This window comes from Alosa sapidissima, chromosome 14 (genome assembly GCF_018492685.1).
Source record: "Alosa sapidissima isolate fAloSap1 chromosome 14, fAloSap1.pri, whole genome shotgun sequence".
NCBI lineage: Eukaryota > Metazoa > Chordata > Actinopteri > Clupeiformes > Clupeidae > Alosa > Alosa sapidissima.
In genome coordinates, this window is record NC_055970.1 from 22,503,298 (window position 1) to 22,523,503 (window position 20,206).

At 43.7% G+C, this 20,206-nt stretch overlaps 1 protein-coding gene across 1 annotated transcript in view; it reads right to left on the reverse strand.

Annotated features, from left to right (window-relative positions):
* Positions 1 to 1,092: 1,092 nt before the first annotated feature.
* The window catches only part of LOC121681926 (gamma-aminobutyric acid receptor subunit alpha-2), a 35,075-nt gene continuing 15,961 nt past the window's right edge, over positions 1,093 to 20,206 (reverse strand). Inside the window, exons 7-10 of the mRNA XM_042061887.1 lie at positions 18,627 to 18,764; positions 11,874 to 12,026; positions 6,138 to 6,340; positions 1,093 to 3,028 (exon numbers count right to left, since the gene is read on the reverse strand). Of these exons, the coding sequence (XP_041917821.1) occupies positions 2,726 to 3,028; positions 6,138 to 6,340; positions 11,874 to 12,026; positions 18,627 to 18,764 (797 nt within the window). The 3' untranslated portion in view covers positions 1,093 to 2,725. The remainder of the gene's footprint in view (positions 3,029 to 6,137; positions 6,341 to 11,873; positions 12,027 to 18,626; positions 18,765 to 20,206) is intronic.

Below are 20,206 nucleotides of genomic sequence, written 5' to 3' on the forward strand. Positions count from 1 at the left end.
TTTGTCAGAAGGCTCCTTGTCTTCAGTAGCTGAGTGATGAAGACGGGTGCACCCTGGATAATGACCTCTCTCCTTTCTCCCTCTGCCATTTTTAGAAGCCCATTTCTGGGTGAACAGGACCAGGAGTTTTAATCAGAGCACTCCATCACAACTGTGTCAGTCAAGACAAGACGAGACCCAGTGAGAAAAAAAAGAAAGATAAAAAAATAGAGAGATAGAGGGTGTGTGTGATCTCCGATGTCTGTACCACCAAAGCCTCCCTGCCCTCGCCATCAAGTACTGAGCTCAGGGGAGAGGACAGCTTGTCAAATCCACCACAGGAGTCCCTTGGGGGAGGGGAGTGGGGGCTCTGTGTGTGTAAGAATCTTTTATCAAGATAAGGATGAACAAATAGCTATTAAAATGGCAGCACATCTTTTGAAGCTATAAATTCAAAAGTACCATCTAAAATCCTGTTGAGAAACTATAATTACTCGAATAACAGTTGTTCTGGCATATAAAAGCAACTCTGGATATCTGAATGATTGGTTACTACCTGCACCAATACGCCGTGGGATAATTTATACTGATACTGATGGAGGGTGTCATTCATCAAACATGAAACAACAGTGTCTTTTATGTAAAATTATTTCCAAACAAATATGTTTTTTCCCTACAGTGTAAAGTGCCATCTGAATCACATGTGGAATGAAAGGATTCAAGCACAACCTGAGTGCATCATTATTTTTTTTAATTCAGCCTTATAGCAAGAAGCCTTTGAAAGAGAAGATATGAGTAAAGATCATATTTATAAAACAGAACCTGACCAAGCAGGGATAAGACACCAGGTGGAATAGTTTTGGACACCAGCCCACAATGCTCCCAGAAATTTCAACAAACAAACAAACAGGTTTTTTACAACATGTATGACACAAGAATGAACCATGCTGGACAAAGTAATCAAAGTGTGTAGGATGGTCAAAATAATGTGATATAATTTATGAAATATATGAAATATATTTTGTAAACTCAACTAAAATGTCTGCAAGTCACCCTGCAAGACAAAATAATAAATAAATAAATAAATAAATAAATAAATCTTTCTCAAAAGAAGCAGTCAATTTCAAAATAAAAGTTCTATTACATTCCTATGCTTACAGCAGCTCTCGGTATGAACTACGTTGCCATTCCATCTGTATGTTATTGCTTAAACAGTATCTGCACAGCCAATGATGCAGGTAAGAAAGCTATGCAAATGGTTGTTGGCTCTCATTTCTGAAATCAATTAATTCTACACTAATATAGACATGACTGCTGAAGGGTTGTCTATAATTTAAAAAATGTACGTGCATATGTGTTATATTAGTTACTGAACTAATTCAGAACACTGATGTCAGACAAAAATTAAGTACTGGGGTGTGAGAGTTGCTACTAAGAATTCAGTGAGTACATGGATATTTACAGTTAGTGGCGGTTGTTTGTTGAGTTCTAATCTATGATAACAAGAAGTGCAAGGACAGACAAGTGCTATTAATGACAACCTATATGGAATATAGAAAAAATCTGCCTGTCATTGTTGTCAAAAAGTTAATAAACCCAAAATATAAATGCAATTTTCACTATCAAACATGCAGTAGGACTTGAAGCACTTGCAGGTGTTTTGGTCCATTCAACACTGTTAGAAAATCCGATCACTTCACCAAAGTGATTAGAATGAGAGGTAAGCACCCACAGCCTTCTACTAGTTGCCATGTTGCAAGTCCAATGTTAACCACATTTGTAGTCGTAGAAATAATTCGGTGCATGCAAGCCAAACATCTTGAGATGCAACATCATTTTATCAAATGATCAGTTCACAAAACCACAGCTGTTGTGATCAACTTTGTTGCAGTCACTTACTTTGAAACCATAAAAAGAATAGTCAGTTAGAAAATTAAGAAGAGTAAACAGAGAGAAGGTTGAAATCAGAAACAAACAAAAACACTTGAAGCTAAACCTGCACTTGTGTCAAACCAAAAAAGAAAAAAGACATAGCTTTGTCCTCTGTGAAGGTGATGAGGCTTTTACGTCCGTAAAAAGCTCAATAAACCACATGCTTTTGTATTTGAATAAAACCATATTGTTTGAAAGTTCAAAATTAACTTCAATGACTATGTATGCCTAAACAACGGTGATTACAGTTTAAGAATCCTGGTCATCAAACCGGTCATCTGAGTTTCTGCCTGTAAATGACTATAGTTATGATCATACATGTGTAATGCCATCCCACAACAAGCACCATCACAGAACCAATAGAAAGGCAACGTTTCAGAGAAAACAGAAAGAACTGTGAATAAATACAGTACAGCGATATTGTACTATGTCTAAGCTCTCCCAAAAAAATAACTAGTTCTGAGATACTGCTCTTTAAACACTGCCAAAATATCACAAACTAAAAATTATAAACATACTGACACAAGTACTAGTGACTGTCCCACCCTTCCCCAATCCTAACCTTAGATTATTATAAATACACACGTTATTTACAAAGGCAAATGTCAGTCCAAAAGCACTGCAGAAAAAGATGTAGAAAAAAGAAAGGAAAGAGAAGACCTGGAAACTATCCACAACTTGTCTGCCTCACTGCGTCTGGACCGGACGCGTGCACAGGAGAATCAGCAGTCTCTAGGGGGTATTTGGTATGTCTCTGGTCTCACTCTTTGATCAGCTCAGACCACACCACGGGGTTGGGAGGCAGGGCGTGCCTTTAGGTCGAGGGCACCATGTCCTTGATGACGGGCTCCCTGTTGAGGTACGTGGCCCAGTAGACCAGGTTGAAGCTCCCGAAGAGCATGGGGAAGAGGATGCGGGACATGCGGTCGATCTTGCTCACGCTGTTGAAGGACTTCTTGCACTCCTGCTTGCCCTCCCCTTTGGGCTTGTTGGGGTCGCCGGCGCCGCCCTTGGCGATGGTGGGCAGCACAGAGTCCTTGGTGATGTTTGGGGCGTAGTTGGCCACAGCGACGGCGTACGCGTTGTTCTTCTTCACCACTGAGGCCTTCTCTTTTTTCTATGCAGAGCAATCGAGGAGAGAGAGAAAGAGAGCAAGAAAGAAAACAGAGAGAGAGAAAGATAGAAAGAGAGAGACAGAGAGAGAAAGAGACAGATACGGAGAGAAAGAGACAGATAAAGATAAATGACTGTTAGACATGATATATTTGTAAAGAGGTTGCATCACTGTCTAATTTGCCATCAAGCTGAGCTAAATGAGAAAGCCAGCTTTGTTTACAAAGGAGGCAAAGCTCAAAAAAGACCTATCTGAACCTCTCGCATTAGAAAACCTGCTGTCTGGAAGTCTGAGAGCATGAACATGCTCCTCAAGTCTGACAAGGGTTGCACTCAACACCCACTGATCCCATTGCAGAACGTGCTTCTTGTTTTACTGTTTAGCTAATGCTATTAATTTGTTAATGCAATTGACAAAATAATTTTAGCCTCTCGAGGTCTCCTGGCAGAACTTCTGCTGATTCATGCTGATGCCATCTGATTGGGAGCGTCCAGCACGTCTGGCATGGGCCTCCTGGTGTTTGATAGAGACCAAAAAATATAAAATAATGAAACTAAATAAAAAATAAAATAAAACCCACACATCTTAAGAAAGGGACACTTCTGGACAGCTGCCATTCCCCAGAGCTGTGCTTGATGAATAGACACTTGGGAGCGGCACAATGTTAATTAATGAGATTGAGGAGAGGCTAATGCATTAATCTAAATGCAAAACTGTTGCAGTGCGAGGAGCAGTGGGGTGTCAGCTATACTGCCAAGCCATACACCATTAACAATTTAACAGGAAATAAGGGTGGGACTCTTTGGTCGGGTCTCATTAATTCAATCTGCTAATTACATCTGGAAGAAGTTTTGAGGCCACTGGAAGAGAGTCTAGATCTGCATGTGATGAGACCCCTCATAATTGTGCCGTTTTAATGACAAATGGGTTATGGTGCACATTTATCATTAAGTACTATGGAAAAGCGTTGGATGGGGTCTGCAGTTTGTACACAACACAAGTTATGCATAAATAATGCTAATGTATATAAATGCATTACAAAGTGGGGGGACATTCCTCAATGTGCAGCTAAATCCAGTTGTAATATAAATTACTGACTTAAATTACATTTATCAATAAAAAGAAAGATTACATAGGACTTATTTCATTAGTTCCTTTCTTTCAAGTATAACTTAATAAAGGAGAGGATACCCATTCTCCAAAAACTGAAACGCATACTTCAATGCAATTTAATACATGTTAGGTCCAGTGAATGACAATAACCTGCATGAAATATAAGAACTGACAGGCTTCTTATTAGCTCACCAAACAGGCCCATTTGAGTTCCTGGAAACCAAATATGTCTCTCTTCATTTTGAGCCTATTCAAACTGTGGACATTCCATTATCTTCCAGACACAGGGGCTTTAACAGAGTGTCTCGTTTGATTGGCCTGATGACATTTATTCTGTATAATTTGGGTGGGCTGGGGACGTTCATGAATACCCAATGCATGAACCCTGCACACATATCATTCATTTTGAAGGAGCTGACACAGTATAAGGGTTTGGGGGGGGGGGGGTGAAGATATGAGATTATTACGTCAGGGCATAAGAAAAGGAGCTCCGGAAATTTATAAACCAAGAAATTCATGAGCAGACAGTCCTGCACTGACCAGCAAGGATGAAGATATCACACACCGATCTCTATTACGAGTGGAGCTCAAAGCAATTTTCTATACTCCCCACCACCAGCCGAGTGCACAATTGCATTGTGGGAACCACACGCCGTATCTATGGATCAGCAATCATTTGTGGAGGGATGCACTAGAGAGCTCCGATGCCTTAATCTGCTATTCAGAGAGGCCACATGCTGAGCTAAGGCTTCTTCTGTCTGGTGGTCCAGTTGCATCAAATGTTTAAACAAACACACTGGCTACTGTCTAATTAATCTCTCTTAATTAGAATTCAATTGACCTGCTGAGCAAACTGACCTGGAGGATGCAGAGGGGCTGAGAGAGAGAGAGAGAGAGAGAGGGGAGAGGGTTTAGTGTCTCTGAAGCCGTGGCGATAACATCGTAACAACTTAATCTCCAGCCACTTCCGGAGCAAATACAAAAACAAGTGCTTGTACCTGGCCTGATAATATCTGAAATGGTGTGTTTTGTTGTGAAAGCACATCCGTCAGGATTGGCCGGCGCCGTGTATTTATAGAGCCCATTCATTTCTCCAGGAGCATCCTCTCTAGCGCTATCAGCAGATGGGAAAGAGGAGAACTGGACTTAAGGCGAGAGGGAGGTCAATGAATGTACAATAGGACTCAGAGGCCTCTCTCTCTCTCTCTCTCTCTCTCTCTCTCTCTGTACTCTTGTTACTTTTTAATAAAAAAGTATAAAAAAAAAGTCACCCACTAAAAACACAGGAAAATTGCTCATTTTGTCTTTCAAGGGTTTTCTTTCTGCATCTTTTATTCTTTAATGAACAGTTTATATTCATAAGATATTCATCTTAATATCAAATGTGCATGCATCCTCTCTATCCTGAATGAACCTCCGTTTAATGAAATGCACTCTTCCTTGTTTAAGACCCCACTTTAGTACCATCAATATGGACAGAGCCCTGTCCAGACCTCCGCCACCGGAGACCCTTCACAGCTCATTGGTTCTCTGTTCCACTTGGAGAGCCAGTGATGCTAGCCTCCATTGCTCACAGGAGGCTAAAAGCCTGCTGAATCCACAATCCCCCCCCCCCCTTGGAGACATTATCAGAATCAATGGTAAGTTCTTTTTTTACATACACTGTGGGTTAATTATCCCGTTGGTATTAATAATATAACAATATATATATATATTATTATATAATATAACAGTTATTCAAGTAAAGATGTATGGTTATGGCCTGAACACACAATGGCTTTTGGGTTTTATTTTGGAGCCCTGCAACAAGAGCAGAGCGCACACCACTGCTGAGACCACGGGGACACCAGGGGGATAATTAAGCCACAATGTTTGTGGAAATCCCCCTGCGCTGTATGACCACGGGGTTGTGATGGGATGTCACCTTCCCATCGATCGGATCAATGCACGCTTCAGCGAGAAAATTGAGGCTGACAGCCGAAATGGAGGCGGCCATTACCTTTTCATTGACAATGCTCTTCCCATCCCAGGCCCAGCCGCGCTTGGTGAAGTAGTTGACGGTGGCAAACTCGATGAGGGCGGAGAAGACGAAGGCGTAGCACACGGCGATGAACCAGTCCATGGCGGTGGCGTAGGCCACCTTGGGCAGCGAGTTGCGAGCGCTGATGCTCAGGGTGGTCATGGTCAGCACGGTCGTCACGCCTGTGGACACAAACATGATATCATCAGCGCAAAGGAGAAACACTTTCTCTGTTTGGAAGAAATCTGGATTGAGAGACCCCGCGAATAAAAGGACCAGCGAACGTCCTTGACTTTTTTGGCGCACTCATCACAGGAGCCCTGGATCTATGATCTCGCATTTGAGCATTCATTCAAGTACGAATGGGGGTGTGGGGGCACTATTGTGGAAACACATTTAAACTTATTTGAGCTATTGCAGGCTGCCACAATCGCTTGATTACTATCCTCGGTGGATGCTTGCACTGGCGTGGCCAGACATAGGGCCTGCCGTATCTTTCTGGGCCACATTTGCTCTCATTGTTTGGAGTCATCATTAGCCAACTGGATGGGAACCGCTGTGTCCATTCATGCTCCAGTGGACCTGCCGTGTTCCCTGGCTTCCCCTGTCTCACTCTCGTTGTTTTATATTCCCTCCCTCTCTTTCTCTCTCTCTCTTTTGTGAACAACATTTCATCCTCTTTTCTGGCGAGAAAAAGAAGTTTATGAGTGTATTTTTAGACTGTATGTCAGGGAGAATGGACGTGAATTATTCTAACCTACTTTCTGTGTGTGTTTTTTTTTTAATTGCTCGAAAAATAAATCGCATTGGCAGCCCACTCTGGCAAGGAGAAATGAGACATTGACCTTAATGAGGCTTAACTGGCAGACTGTTGTCTCCACAGAAGGTTGGTGCAAGGAGGGTCCTCTGAGCACTGGTGACATCACATAGGCATTCCACAGGAGACAGACAGAACAAAAACTGCTCCTGGATCAGTGGGAAGGCACAGCTCTCCTTGGGGGAGCACACAGACGTGGAATCCAGTGAAGTCTATCAAAGCGCATAAACAAAAGCTCCTAATTAATTTCCTGGCGACGTCAAAACACTCCTGCGCCTACTCCCCTGTGTCTGAGAGGAAGAGATGACACCTGATTGTCTGAGGTAGAAGAAGGGGAGGTAGAAGAAAAAGCATCCCCGCCAACAACACCCACATCTGGGGAGACGGATCATTCCTGACTCCTGGACCATCAGGACAAATAGCTTGCATTAGTCCATCAGTGCACACAGGAACAACAGCCATATCTCCAAGGAGTGAGAAATGCATCGATGATGACATGGGCTCAAATTTAATGGTTCTTTGGAAGGTGGGCTACTTAAGACGATCGGGGACAGAAGAGGTGGGCCACATCAAGAACTGATTGCCAACTCAGTGGGTCTATTTGCCAAAGCACATACAGTCCTAATCGGCTCATTCATATTGATGAAACAGCCACTAATCTTCAGATGCAGGGAGGCAAACGACATGGAGGAACCAAATATCCGACAGCGCTCCACTCTCTGTCCGGGAAGATGAAAGATGTTCACATCGTTTCTGTGGGACCGAGCTGATCAGATTGTCAATGAGACTGCAGAAACCGCCCATCGGCACAACGTGCAATTTATTTTCCAGATAACATTTGGGATTTATACATCATAACATCTACATCAAAGAATCCTCTACCGTCCAGTACAAGAATATTGGGGATCACCGATCCTGAGAGAACTCCTTTTCATTCCAAATATATCTGAAGATACAATCACCTCAAACAGAATACATACAAGCATTACCAGTGCATTTACAAAACAAAGACCCAACACAGTGACACATTTTAACTCTATATTTTCCATTTTGAAAAAGTAAAAAATTTGATTCCTGACATATATCACAATATATGCATGCCATGAACTACAATTAACTAAGAAAAGCAAGCAGATTGAGCTAGGTGTGTTGCAATCATGGCTGACTGAGCTGCTCATTAATTCACAAAGTGATTAAAAGGGTGATTAATTGGAATTAATCACCGAGTTCTTGCCTTTTTACGGTTCCAGTTTGACAACAAGGTCACATGCTCTTTGAGGCATGATAGTATTTCCGTACCTTACTGTGATTGTGCAAGTCCACATTATGAAACATGTTAAAAAGTGTGGGATCAATAAAGTCAGAGCTGTGAGAGCCTCTGAGGGAGTTTATTTTTAACAACAATAAACAAAATCATCCAATCATGTAAAAGCACATGTGTCCCTTTAGGAGAGAAATTCTCTCTCTCTCAGGACATCTCCTTGGGTTTTAGGGTGACCCCCTTGGACTCAAGCAGCGAGGCTTGAAATGGTGAAGTCATTAAATTCTCATCAGCTACACTAGTGAAATTAACTCAGTGCTGAAATAAACCCAAAGCACATTAAGCTAAAAAAAACACAAAAACAACAACATGCAAGCCATTAGACGTTAATGACACCTAGGGTAGAGAACCTTTTTGTTAAACGTACGCCGATGATGATCTGGACCAGAGAGCGTGTGGGGTGGCGGTGAAGGACCTGAAGAGTAGATCATGCTTGAGCTGTCCACTGCTGTGGCTCTGACCTAAATATAATGAGCTTCTAAAACCTTTGGTGTGGATAGAGAGAGTGGGGGAGAGAGAGGGGGAGGGAGGGGGGGGGGAGGGGAGAGAGAGAGGAAAAACTCCTTTTCCAACCACTCTGTATGACAGATCCATTCTGACTTGCTCTTACTGCTAACCTTTGTGGTGGGATACGGCCTTTATGTGACCACCACAAACCACCTGAGGGGGACGAATCTCGTTCTCACCTTCTCTCATACATGCGCCTGGAGAGGTACCCCCCCCCCCAAACCTATCCCAGCTACTCTTGACACTTCCTATGCATACATTACCCAGTACATGCCTTATGCCTCATGAATATTAACCCTTAGAACCCTAAGCTGTTTTTAGGGCATTTTCACTACCTTTATTCATAAGGATTTATTCTGGTCATTTTAAGTGCCACACACACATATTATATATTGTTGTTTTCAGCAGAGTCTAGGCTATCCAGATCTGCCATTTCATGTATTAGTACTAGCATTGATTTTATTTTGATTTTTAAAGAATTAAAATATAAAAATCATATTATAAAAATTCTTATATTTTGACCTGTATCTCACCACAGCAAGCTCATAGCTCTACATTCTACATGCATTTCATGTGTGTGTGTAGGGCAGACTGTCCTGAAACGGGCAATATAATTGCCATGTTGGAGGGATACTCTGGAGCTGAGCAATTTACAGAAATATGTGGTGTGTGATTTACGGAAATAAATGCCATTTTTTATTTAGCGTTGAAAAATGACCATTCTGCGCTCCATATCTGTGACACGAACTGATCTGACCTGACTTGACCCAAGTTTGCCTGTTAGCATGTGTGACTATGGTGTATGCACTCATGATGATTCTCAACTTTTTACTGCATTGCCATGAACAAAGTAAAGGCAAAAAAGGTGTTTCTTTGTTGAACAAATTGGGATGCAATGTGAGCCTTGAATTGGATGCCATGCAGGAATTTGCTAGTATCTCAAAACCGGATTATGAACATGTTTTGCCATAGAGAAACACACGATAGCGTTGGATTATAAACATGCTTTGCCACAAAAACAGACAAAAACGTGGGGTAAGTCCAGCTATATGAAGTTATTATTTTGCTGTCACTTCGTCTGTTTTATAACCCAGAAGGATGTATTTGGTATCAAATGATAGCTCTGTGTCTCCTCTTTCATCTAACATATGTGGCATATATATTCGATCACGGGTCCGTGAGTAATTACTCCGAGAGTAATGGGTGTGCAGCGTTGGTTTGTGTACATGACGTTAATATTTTGCAGTCACTTCGTCTGTTTTTATAAGCCAGAAAGATCGATATCCATAGTACCAATGGATAGCCCTCTTTCTCCTCTTTCATCTGATATGCTTGCCATATCTATGCGATCACGGGTTCGCGAGTAATTTAAACGAAAGTAATGGGTGCGCAGGTGAACGTAGAGAAGTATAGACTGTAAATATGATGCAATTTGATTTAATTTCATGATTTTTTTAAATTTTCATACTTGATCGTACAGACAAGTGCGTAGTCTCTTTGGAAAGCTCCACTTCTTCTCTGTCAGGCAATAAAGGTTTTATCTCGTTGCGATAAACAGTCGCGGAGCAATGTAACAGAGAAGAAAGGGTGTGTTTTTTGACGCACTTTGCGTCAATCGGGTTCTAAGGGTTAATGCCTGAGGTGCAGCACGCAAACACTACAACAGGAACAAGGCGGAGGCCTTCAAACAGGCCCGTGTGGAGGAGGTGTGCTAAGCTCAGCTCAGGCACCCTGTTCCAGCCAGGCAGCCATTTTAACAAGCTCACGTTTAATTACTGAGACTGAGGATGAGGCTGGCAACAGAGTGGGGGGTTGAGGGCTGTGCCACTCTCGGTGCCCGTAGGGGATGATAGGTAAGGGGATTGGGGAGCGGGAGAGTAGGGTTGTGGCTAAGGAGTTTAGTGGAGTGTGTGTGTGTGTGTGTGTGTGTGTGTGTGTGTGTGTGTGCGTATGATCACTTTGAATGTGTGTGTGTGTGTGGGGGGGGGGGGGGGGGGGCGGTTGTTGGCATCCTGACAGGCAGGCTGGCAGATGCAGAGGGCACTACTCGGGGCATGAAGCTGGGGAGTTAACAGTGGCATGAGCCGGCGTGAGCTGGGTACTGAGAAGAACATTGGAGGTGTTTACCATGGATAATCTCTCTCTCTCTCTGTCGCGCTCTCTTTCTCTCACACACACACATACACACACACACATGCAAAGTGATCATACGCACACACACACACACACACACACACACACACACACACACACACACACACACACACATACACAAACACATATACACACACACCGAAAGTGGTAGAGAGAAACAGAAGAGAGTGGGACAGAGTGATAGAGAAAGGCAAACAACAAAAGAGGAGGGAAGAGAGAAAGACAGAAAGAAAGGGGGAAAAACAAGGAGAAGGAGAGACGAAGAGAAACAGGGAAAGATGGTGAGAGCAAGAGGGAAAAGGAAAGCCTGAACAGGAAAAAGAGATAGAGAGGGAGAGGAAGAAACGGAGCGAGAGGGAGGCTCGGGTGCCAGAGAGGAGGTTCATCTCCTGCTCGCTGCCTGGGCTCTGCCCAAGAGGTCTGAGAAGCACCTCGCTAATATGATCAGCAGGCTTCAATCCCCCATAATTCCTCAAAAAGAAGACAATGCAAGAACATTTGCCAGGCTCAACGCTTTCTCTCCCCGAGGATAACAAAATCTAATTTGAGAAAAAACACCTGGCGAAAGCATAAACATTGGCTGAAGAGAGCTCATTCAGTCTCTGTGCAATGTAAATAAATTGAATTTAGAATTTTTCAATTCCATCCAATGCTCATACAATCAAACTTCTTTTGTTGCATCCTCAAAGGATCTCGTGTCTCTCACACCAGCTTGATTGACAGCGATTCCTTCAATCGCGTCCCACCCGCTCCCCTTAGATGAAAGGATAGCACTTCCCCCTGCTATAATTCAAAGAATGCATAACTCTCCATAAACACGCCATAAACATGACACCTTGATGTACAGCTCCTGTCAGGGAGAGACAGATGGGATGATTATGAGAGCCCCTTAGTGTGAGTGGTGAGTGGCACTCACCGAATACAGTCCTGGCGGGCACCGACTCCCGGTTGAGCCAGAAGGAGACCTGGGAGAGGATGACGGTCATGATGCAGGGCAGGTACGTTTGGATCACAAAGTAGCCGATCTTCCTCTTCAGATGGAAATGGGCCATCATGACCGTGTACTCGCCTGTGCGGGTGGAGAAAATCAATTACTGTAAGTAGGCCAACGGTACTGGGAATTATTACATATTCAATTGAACGAAAAGAGAGAGACAGAGAGAGAGAGAAAGAAGTGAGACAGAGAGAGATTAAGAGAGAGAGGAAGAGTGTGAGAGAGAGAGAGATTGAGAGAAAGAGAGAGACTGAGCTAGAGAGAGAGAGAGAGAGCACATGGGTGCATTAGTGAAACAATGAACGGGAAATCTCCAGCATTAAGTGCAGAGCTTATTTCTGACCAGCAACGCTGTCGATGTTTCCCCTCCTGAATTTGAGCCGGTCAGAACGTTCTGGCCTGTACTGACCGAACTCCTCATGCAAGTGTGCCCTCTTTAGTCATTTCATTTTCAGGGAAGCAGGGAGTGAGAAAAACAAAACACAACATGAGGAAGGACACCAAATGGACACAATAATGGCGTGAAAAGCCTTACGACAGCATAATTTGCTCGACCGCTTTCCTTTTCAGAGATGAGCGGCGGGCACGATGCCCACATGTGGAACTGAGAATCCCTCACCAGAGGAGAGAGAGAGAGAGAGAGAGAGAGAGAGAGAGAGAGAGAGAGAGAGAGAGAGAGAGAGAGAGAGAGAGAGAGAGCAAGAGACAGGAGAGGAGAAATATGCCCGTTGCCCATGGCAACAGAAGAGAGGAATGTGTCTCAGTCCTTGTGATTCTGAAAAGGATGCCTTGATTCTGCCACTTGGCGAAGGGGGAACTCCCTGTCTTCTGTTGAGCATGCAAAGTAGGGTTTTCTCTCTCTCTCTCTCTCTTTCTCTCTTTATCTCCATAATCCCCAAAGATTTAGCTGTGCCTCTATTGTGTGAGCGTACACTGTCAACTGTAGCCTTGCTCTCCTCATCTCTGTTGAATGCCTAGGTGTGTGTGTGTGTGTGTGGGTGTACATGTGTGTGTGTAACTGTGTGTGTGTGTGTGTACCTCCCTGAAGACAGATCCATGGAAGATGAGGCTGTTCTCTGTACACTAAAGATCCCTATATCTCTATATTTCAATTTGTGCGCCGATGGCTCTTGCCCATGCTTTGAGAGGAGCATGGAGGCTTGGAGAGGGAGTGAGGCAGATGGAGTGTGTGTGTGTGTGTGGGGGGGGGGGGGGGGGGGGGGCGGTCTGCGAGAGTAAGAGCCATTTTTTCCTCTGAGAGGCTTAATGCTTCTTTACTCTGACCGTGAAGATGGTAATTACTGCATGAAGATGATAATCACCCAGTGGTCGCCCTGTCAGAGTCAAACCCCGGCTGCCAGCGCCAACCCCCCCCGCACCCCCCCCCCACGCACACACCTATCTGAACCGCCAGCACGCCCCACACACACACACACACACACACACACACACAACCACTGCCACCACCATCACCCTTCCGAACTCTACCATGACAGATTCTTATTTACGGAAAAAGCAAAACAAAGACATTGACCAGAGACTGGGCCTTGCTCTCCTCCTCTCTGTCTAATGCCTTGGTGTGTGTTCATGTTCATGTTCATGTGTGCGTGTGGGTGTGTGTGTGTCTGTGTGTGGGGGAAACAAAGACTGAGCAGACCAGAGACTGGGCCTTGGGAGTCATGACCTGAACTCAACACAAATAGAAACAAAGAAGAATGAACAGAAGGACAACACGCTGCATTTGCCCCTGAGTGGGCGGGGAAGCTAGCGCAGCGCAGTACGGCGCGGCGCACTCACCCACCCATGGCAAATGGTGTTAGGGGAGACGTGGAAGGAGGAAGAATCTGGGTGCAGACTGAAGACTGTGTTATCGCCGTCTCCTGCTCAACCCCATCTTCCACATTAACAGCTCCATTCCAGTTCCACACGTATAGCTTGCATTGCCATTAGTGCTCTTTAACTGCTATAATTTTTGAAGGTTAATATGGCAGAAAAGATCACATACCAACCACCTATCCAATTACATGGCAATTAAATCCTTTTTAAAAAAAGGGAGACAGCATGTACAATGACCAGTGGTCCATTCTCCAAAATGGCCGAACTGATTGAACAATTACTATTACACTGGCAATAACTACTATAAGGCAAGTCAGCATTGGTACTGAACAGCGTGGTAATGACCTCGGATGCTTGGTTTTCCAGAGACCTTGTTCATTTCCTGTGAGCTTTGTTGCTGTCTCTCACTGGACCTCAATCCAATTTCCTCACAGCAACAGACGGCCATTTTCTCTGCCTTCTCCACTCAAATGAATAGTGCAACGGCGTGATGACGAGCTGGTGAAATTAGTTTCTCTGCGTTGTCTGAATGACGGCAGAAAAAAGCCAGGCTCTTAATTAGTCAATGAGACTGAATGAGTGTCGCTCACAGAGAGAGAGAGAGAGAGAGAGAGAGAGAGAGAGAGAGAGAGAGAGAGAGAGAGAGAGAGAGGCACTGATGACACCAGCGTCACTTGTAATGCAAATTCATAATGAAAAGGAAGACGGTGTCAATGAAGGAATCTGGGTCGTCCTGTTATCTCTGTAAAACTCTGCTTCCTTTGATTAGGAGAGGAGTAGAGCAAGTGCTAGCCAATTAGATGGAAATGAGACCCTCATGTAGGCCTTCACTGGACTACTGAATATGTCCATAAGTGTGTATGTGTGTGAGTGTCTTTGCTGTTTTGAAAAGAGAGAGAGAGTGTGTAAATAAACATGTCTTGTTTATTTGTTTTTGTTTAAATATACCTGTTGTTTATTTGTTTTTGTTTAATTTCAATTCATATGTATCATTTATATTTGACTTAATTCCATTGGTACAGTAGCCTACATAAGACGTTCCACAAGGTGCATTCTAAGACTTTGTCTGCACGCTTGTTATTGTCACTACGGCAACGGCATTATTTAGAATGCATTTCCTTTTAAAGGAACTAGGCTACAGTAAAGTCTTGGATACGGTGCTACTTTGTAGCTTAGGAATAGTAACTCTTACGGAGAACAAGGTTACTTGTATAGCTCTCACGGTGTAACATTGTAGCTTAAGGACACGACTCTTACGGAGAACAAGGTTTCTAAATACTTTTCTTTCTTTTTATCCTTCTTTTAATATATCGTGTTAAATTATATTGTTTGTTCTTAATTAATATCATTGTATTATAGGCTTATCATATAGCTCTTACGGTGCTACTTTGTAGCTTAAAGAAGTGGATTCTTATGGAAAAATCTTAGCACTCAGCTGGAACGGGAACAAGGTGGCTAGATACTATTCTTTCTTTTTATTCATTTTACTGTAACCTAACATATTGCTGTTATGTGTGTCATGTTAAGTTCTTATTGTATGTTATTGTATTATATTGTACATAGCTCTTACGGTGGTCTCAGGACTTTCACAAAGAAATAAAGAAACCATCAGTACGCTACAACTGTCCGGCTGGAGTTTGCTACAGAGTGCACATATATGTGTATATGTGTGTAGTTTTATGTTACTGCATGTAGGTTTAGTTATGTAATGTGTGTGTGTGTGTGTGTGTGTCCGTGTGTGTGTACAGTGCATGTGTGCGTGTGTGTGTGTGTGTTAGAGAGTGAGAGAGAGAAAGCATATGCATGCATGCCTGAAAGGAAAATAAGTCAACATATATCACTTCTTTAGAATAAATGACCTGTGAAAGCCAACACAAAACACTACTACTTCCACTAACGTTTGTGGTGGCCCAGGAGGATTTTCCTCCTGATGGCACTGAAAAACACACACACACACACACACACACACACACACACACACACACACACACACACACACACACACACACACACACAGCATAACCATCAGAGTTGCTGCATAACTACCTGCTAAGACAGGTTACACACAGAACTCCAACATGAGCTGTGTTCATGTTGAGAGCAGCAGAAGATGGCGATTAAACTGAGTGTGAAACATAACAACATGAAGCCTTTTCCTTTCCTGAAGCCTCTCCTTCTCTCTCTCTCTCAATTCAATGAGATTTATTGGCATGACTGTAAGTTTTACAATGTTGCCAAAGCAGTAATGGAGAAAATTACATCAAGAGAAGAAAATAATTAGCAACTAATAGTAATAATAACAACAATTGACATGGACTATGGATAATAATAATACTAATAATAATAAAAGAAGAAGAAAGAAAAGAATATTCTCTCTCTCTCTCTTTCTCTCCTTGTTAAGTGGATTCAGTGCTCGCGGCTCTGTGCAAGATGTCCCTTAAACACCCCTTGAGCTCAAGTGAACATTCAAGTGTGCCAAACGACCTAGATTCCCTGCACAGTAGACTACCCACTGACACTGTAGTAATGAATGATTAATCCAAAAGTCAGGCCATCAAGAAATCTACGAAAGCCCCCACAGAGATAGTCTGGCGATGTGCAAAGTGTTTCAACCATGAGCTTTCGCGCTTAGCTTGAGAACACAAAGCGCCATGTTGGGGACCTGACTGTGTGGTGACCTAACAGCGGATGACAGGTAGTGGGGAGAAACGAAAGATGGGGATTTTCCAATGCGGTGATGGGGTCCCGGGGAAATAATGGAGGTGCACTTACAGTAAGCTGAACGCCTCTGTCAGGGACTGGTGTTGGAGGGCTTTCGTTGGAGAGAATGTTGGCCCTGCGCATGTTATTGCGATCTCTGCTATCAGCTGACACTGGAATCAATCAAGCTCTGACCTGGTGAACATTGTGGTTGCCCAGGGCCAGATCAGCCTGAGGTGGTCTGTGTTTGTGTTTGGTCTATGTACATTCCTGATCTCCAGATATGGGACATGCTAAATGCCCGTCCATTAGACGCCGCACTGATCTGATGCATTTATCATGCTAATAGGCCAACACATTTTGAGATGGACTCTCCCCATTAAGATGTTTAAAGATGAAATGAAATTGACATTCCATGTACAATATTGCACATTCTTAAACATGTGATGGCAACAGAAGATAGTATATATTAGATATATTATAAGATAGTATATATAGTATATATTAGATTATAGATAGAGAGTAATTTACAGCCAACAAGTAGTTGACTTGATGCATGTCAGCTTTGTGGTGTTCAGTTATCAGCAGTTAGTTTAGGGGTTAATCCTCTCTACTGAGCTGAAGAGAAGCCAACTTGTTTTTTTTTTTTCGTTTTAATGTATCAGTGACCTTTTGAAAGCCACGCATTCTCCCAGACTCCATCTCAGAGGGGCCTGGAGTAAGCAGGCACACAGTTCAGGCATGAAGACGTAGGAGTTCCCCCGCAACCTCCTGTCTGAGCAAGCAAGTGAGCGAGCGAGCGAACAAGTGAGAGCTCCCTGTGCGTTAGGTCTCTCCTTCTAAACCACCACTCTCTCTCTCTCTCTCTCTCTCTCTCTCTTTCTCTCTCTCTCTCAGAGCTCTGCTTGTCTTGCCTGACTAGGAAAGAGGACAGACAGATGAGTGAGAGGAAGAGGGACAGAGAGAGGGAGAGAGAGAGAGGGAGAGAGAGAGAACTCGAGAATGAGTGAAAGGAAGAGAGAGGGTGAGATAAACCGGAAAGGGACTGAGTGGCTGAATGAGAGGAAGAGAGAAAGAGAAAGGGGGGGACAGTAAAGGAATGGGATGAGAATGAAGGAGAGAGAGACAAAGAAAGAGAGAGAGCGAGAGAGAGAGAGAGAGAAAGAGAGAGAGATAGACCAGAGGATGAGAAAGAGAAGGAGAGAGTGCACAGAGTAGTTGACCGGCGAGTTCCCCCATCTGTGTCCCGCCCCGGGCCGTTTTTTGTGGTCCGTCTCTCGGATGCGTCTGTCCTCCAGTGGCCTGCTCGCTTCCCGGTAAAGTGGAGAGTCTTGTTGTGGCTGCTGATTCAGGCCCCGTGGCCCGTGCCAACGCGAGTGTTTGCACTCCGACTAAATGGCACGGCGCTGGAGAGTGCAGCCAGTATTAGGGGGAAGCCATTTGAAAGATGTTTTATTGTGAAGGGGCGCGAGACGAGGAGGTGACGGGGAGGTCACTGCACACACTGACAGACCCCTGAGTGCGTGTAAACCTCACGGAGAGGAGCTGACGACATGACAAATTCTATGTTACCTACATGGGCTACATGTGTCCCATGAATATGGTGATGGTACATTGAATGCCTACATGACCAAGACACACGCAACAACAACAACTCATGCAACAAAGATGATTATATGACTATGCTGTTGTTGCGTTTTTTAAATTACACAATTAAGTACAGTAGAGCAGCACTGAGGAGCAGCAGCGTGTTGGTACTCGGGTATGTTGGTGTAATTACATACAGGATCCTGGGAGATTGTAGGTGGGATTTAGCTAAAGTGCATATAAGCACAGACTGCCACTGTAGCATTACAGATGGATAATTAGTATGGAAGGTTGTGCTTAATGGTATAATAGTGGTTTAGGTAAGGCTATTAAGTGAGTGCTATTTCTTTTAAAAGTTCAAACAGGTTTAGAATTCAAATTCATCTGCGAATGACTGGTGAAAGAGAAAAGGTATTCTTTGCTTCAACATGCTTTCATTAGTGTGATATCTGACCTGCAACAATCTTTCATTAGTGTGATATCTGACCTACTACATGCTTCTATTGTCTGATATCTGACCGGCAACATGCTTTTATTAGTGTGATATCTGACCTGTGCTGGATTTGATGGTCTCCTGTCCGACTGTCTGGCCAAGCAGATCGTACTGGTTGAGTCGGGAACTCTCTTCCTCCACCACGACTGTAGTGTTGGGAGTCCACTCATAGGTCACTTCTGACATGGTGTAGGCATCTGGAGGACAACAACAAGAACAAGAACAACACCGCTGGCATGTCATTAAACAAGGAACATATCAAATGTACGGAAAGGAAAATACGGACTTTAAGGGAAACTTGGCAGGATTTCCCCCTCTGCTGGAGAAATTGCACATTATGCTATTTCAAACTGTGGGAAAAGGTAATGATAAAGCACATGGATTTGTTTACAAGCTAGCGAACTGTTAGCATAAGTTTGGCAGAACTATATGGATGTTACAAGGTAAGAAACACGATTTAAAACGAGTTTCTTGTTTCTCACTTCTCTTTCCGGGACGGTAGTCTCAATGTTGCAAGGTTGGTTTTCCGCCTGGGGACGCTAGGCGCAGCGGGGAAAGTCACCATTTTCACCGGAACAGGTCATTTAACCATCCAAATGATTTCTAAACGGGTTTATTAAGTTGAAATAGTTGCCAAGTTCCCCTTTAAGCAGACATGGACAATATTGGATTATCGAGGCACCTAACCAAAGACAAAAGCTTGCTGTTTGCATCTTGAACCAGACAGGAAAACAGTTTAGCGTCAGCACTCTGCACTTAGCAAGGCAAGAAACTATAACATTTTTTTTGTTTTGTTTCTATACTGAACAAAGCCAGGGAGAGTTTGGTGTCTGCATCTAACAAGATGAGGAACAGCTCAGTCCAGGCCCCACTACACAGCAGGCAGGAGAAGCAAGAGGGTTTCCTCACTAATACCCACTTATTACTTTTTCTCAGCAGGCATCAGGACAGAAACAAAGGCCCTGATAATGACTCAGCTTTAAATACCACGGAGTTGGGCAAGCATTCGCCTCTGAGTTACATTACTCAGCTTTAAATACCACGAAGTTGGAGTTGGGCAAGTATTCGCCTCTGAGTTATATTACTCAGCTATAAATACCACAGAGTTGGAGTTGGGAAAGCATTCGCCTCTGAGTTACATTACTCAGCTTTAAATACCACGAAGTTGGAGTTGGGCAAGCATTCGCCTCTGAGTTATATTACTCAGCTATAAATACCAGAGTTGGAGTTGGGCAAGCATTCGCCTCTGAGTTATCTCAGCGCCTGTTTGGTTACAGTCTCGGCCTTCCAGGGCAGTTGCTGCGATGACACCCCAGCGGTCCCTCGCTTTCTCTTGCCCCATCCATCCTTCCATCGTTCCATCCTTCTTTCCATCCCTCTCTCCCACATCCCATGCTAAATATGATGAATATCAAATGGCAGAGAATATTAGACGTAGCGCTGCCAAGTGGTGAGTCATCAGGCCATTAGAGAATGATCCTTTTTTTCTACCTCTCAGCACCTTCCCTTACACTAAAGAGAGAGAGAATGAGAGAGAGAGGGAGAGAGAGAGAGAGAGAGAGAGAGAGAGAGAGAGAGAGAGAGAGAAAGAGAGAGAGAGAGAGAGAGAGAGAGAGAGAGACAAACAAGCATGCACTCA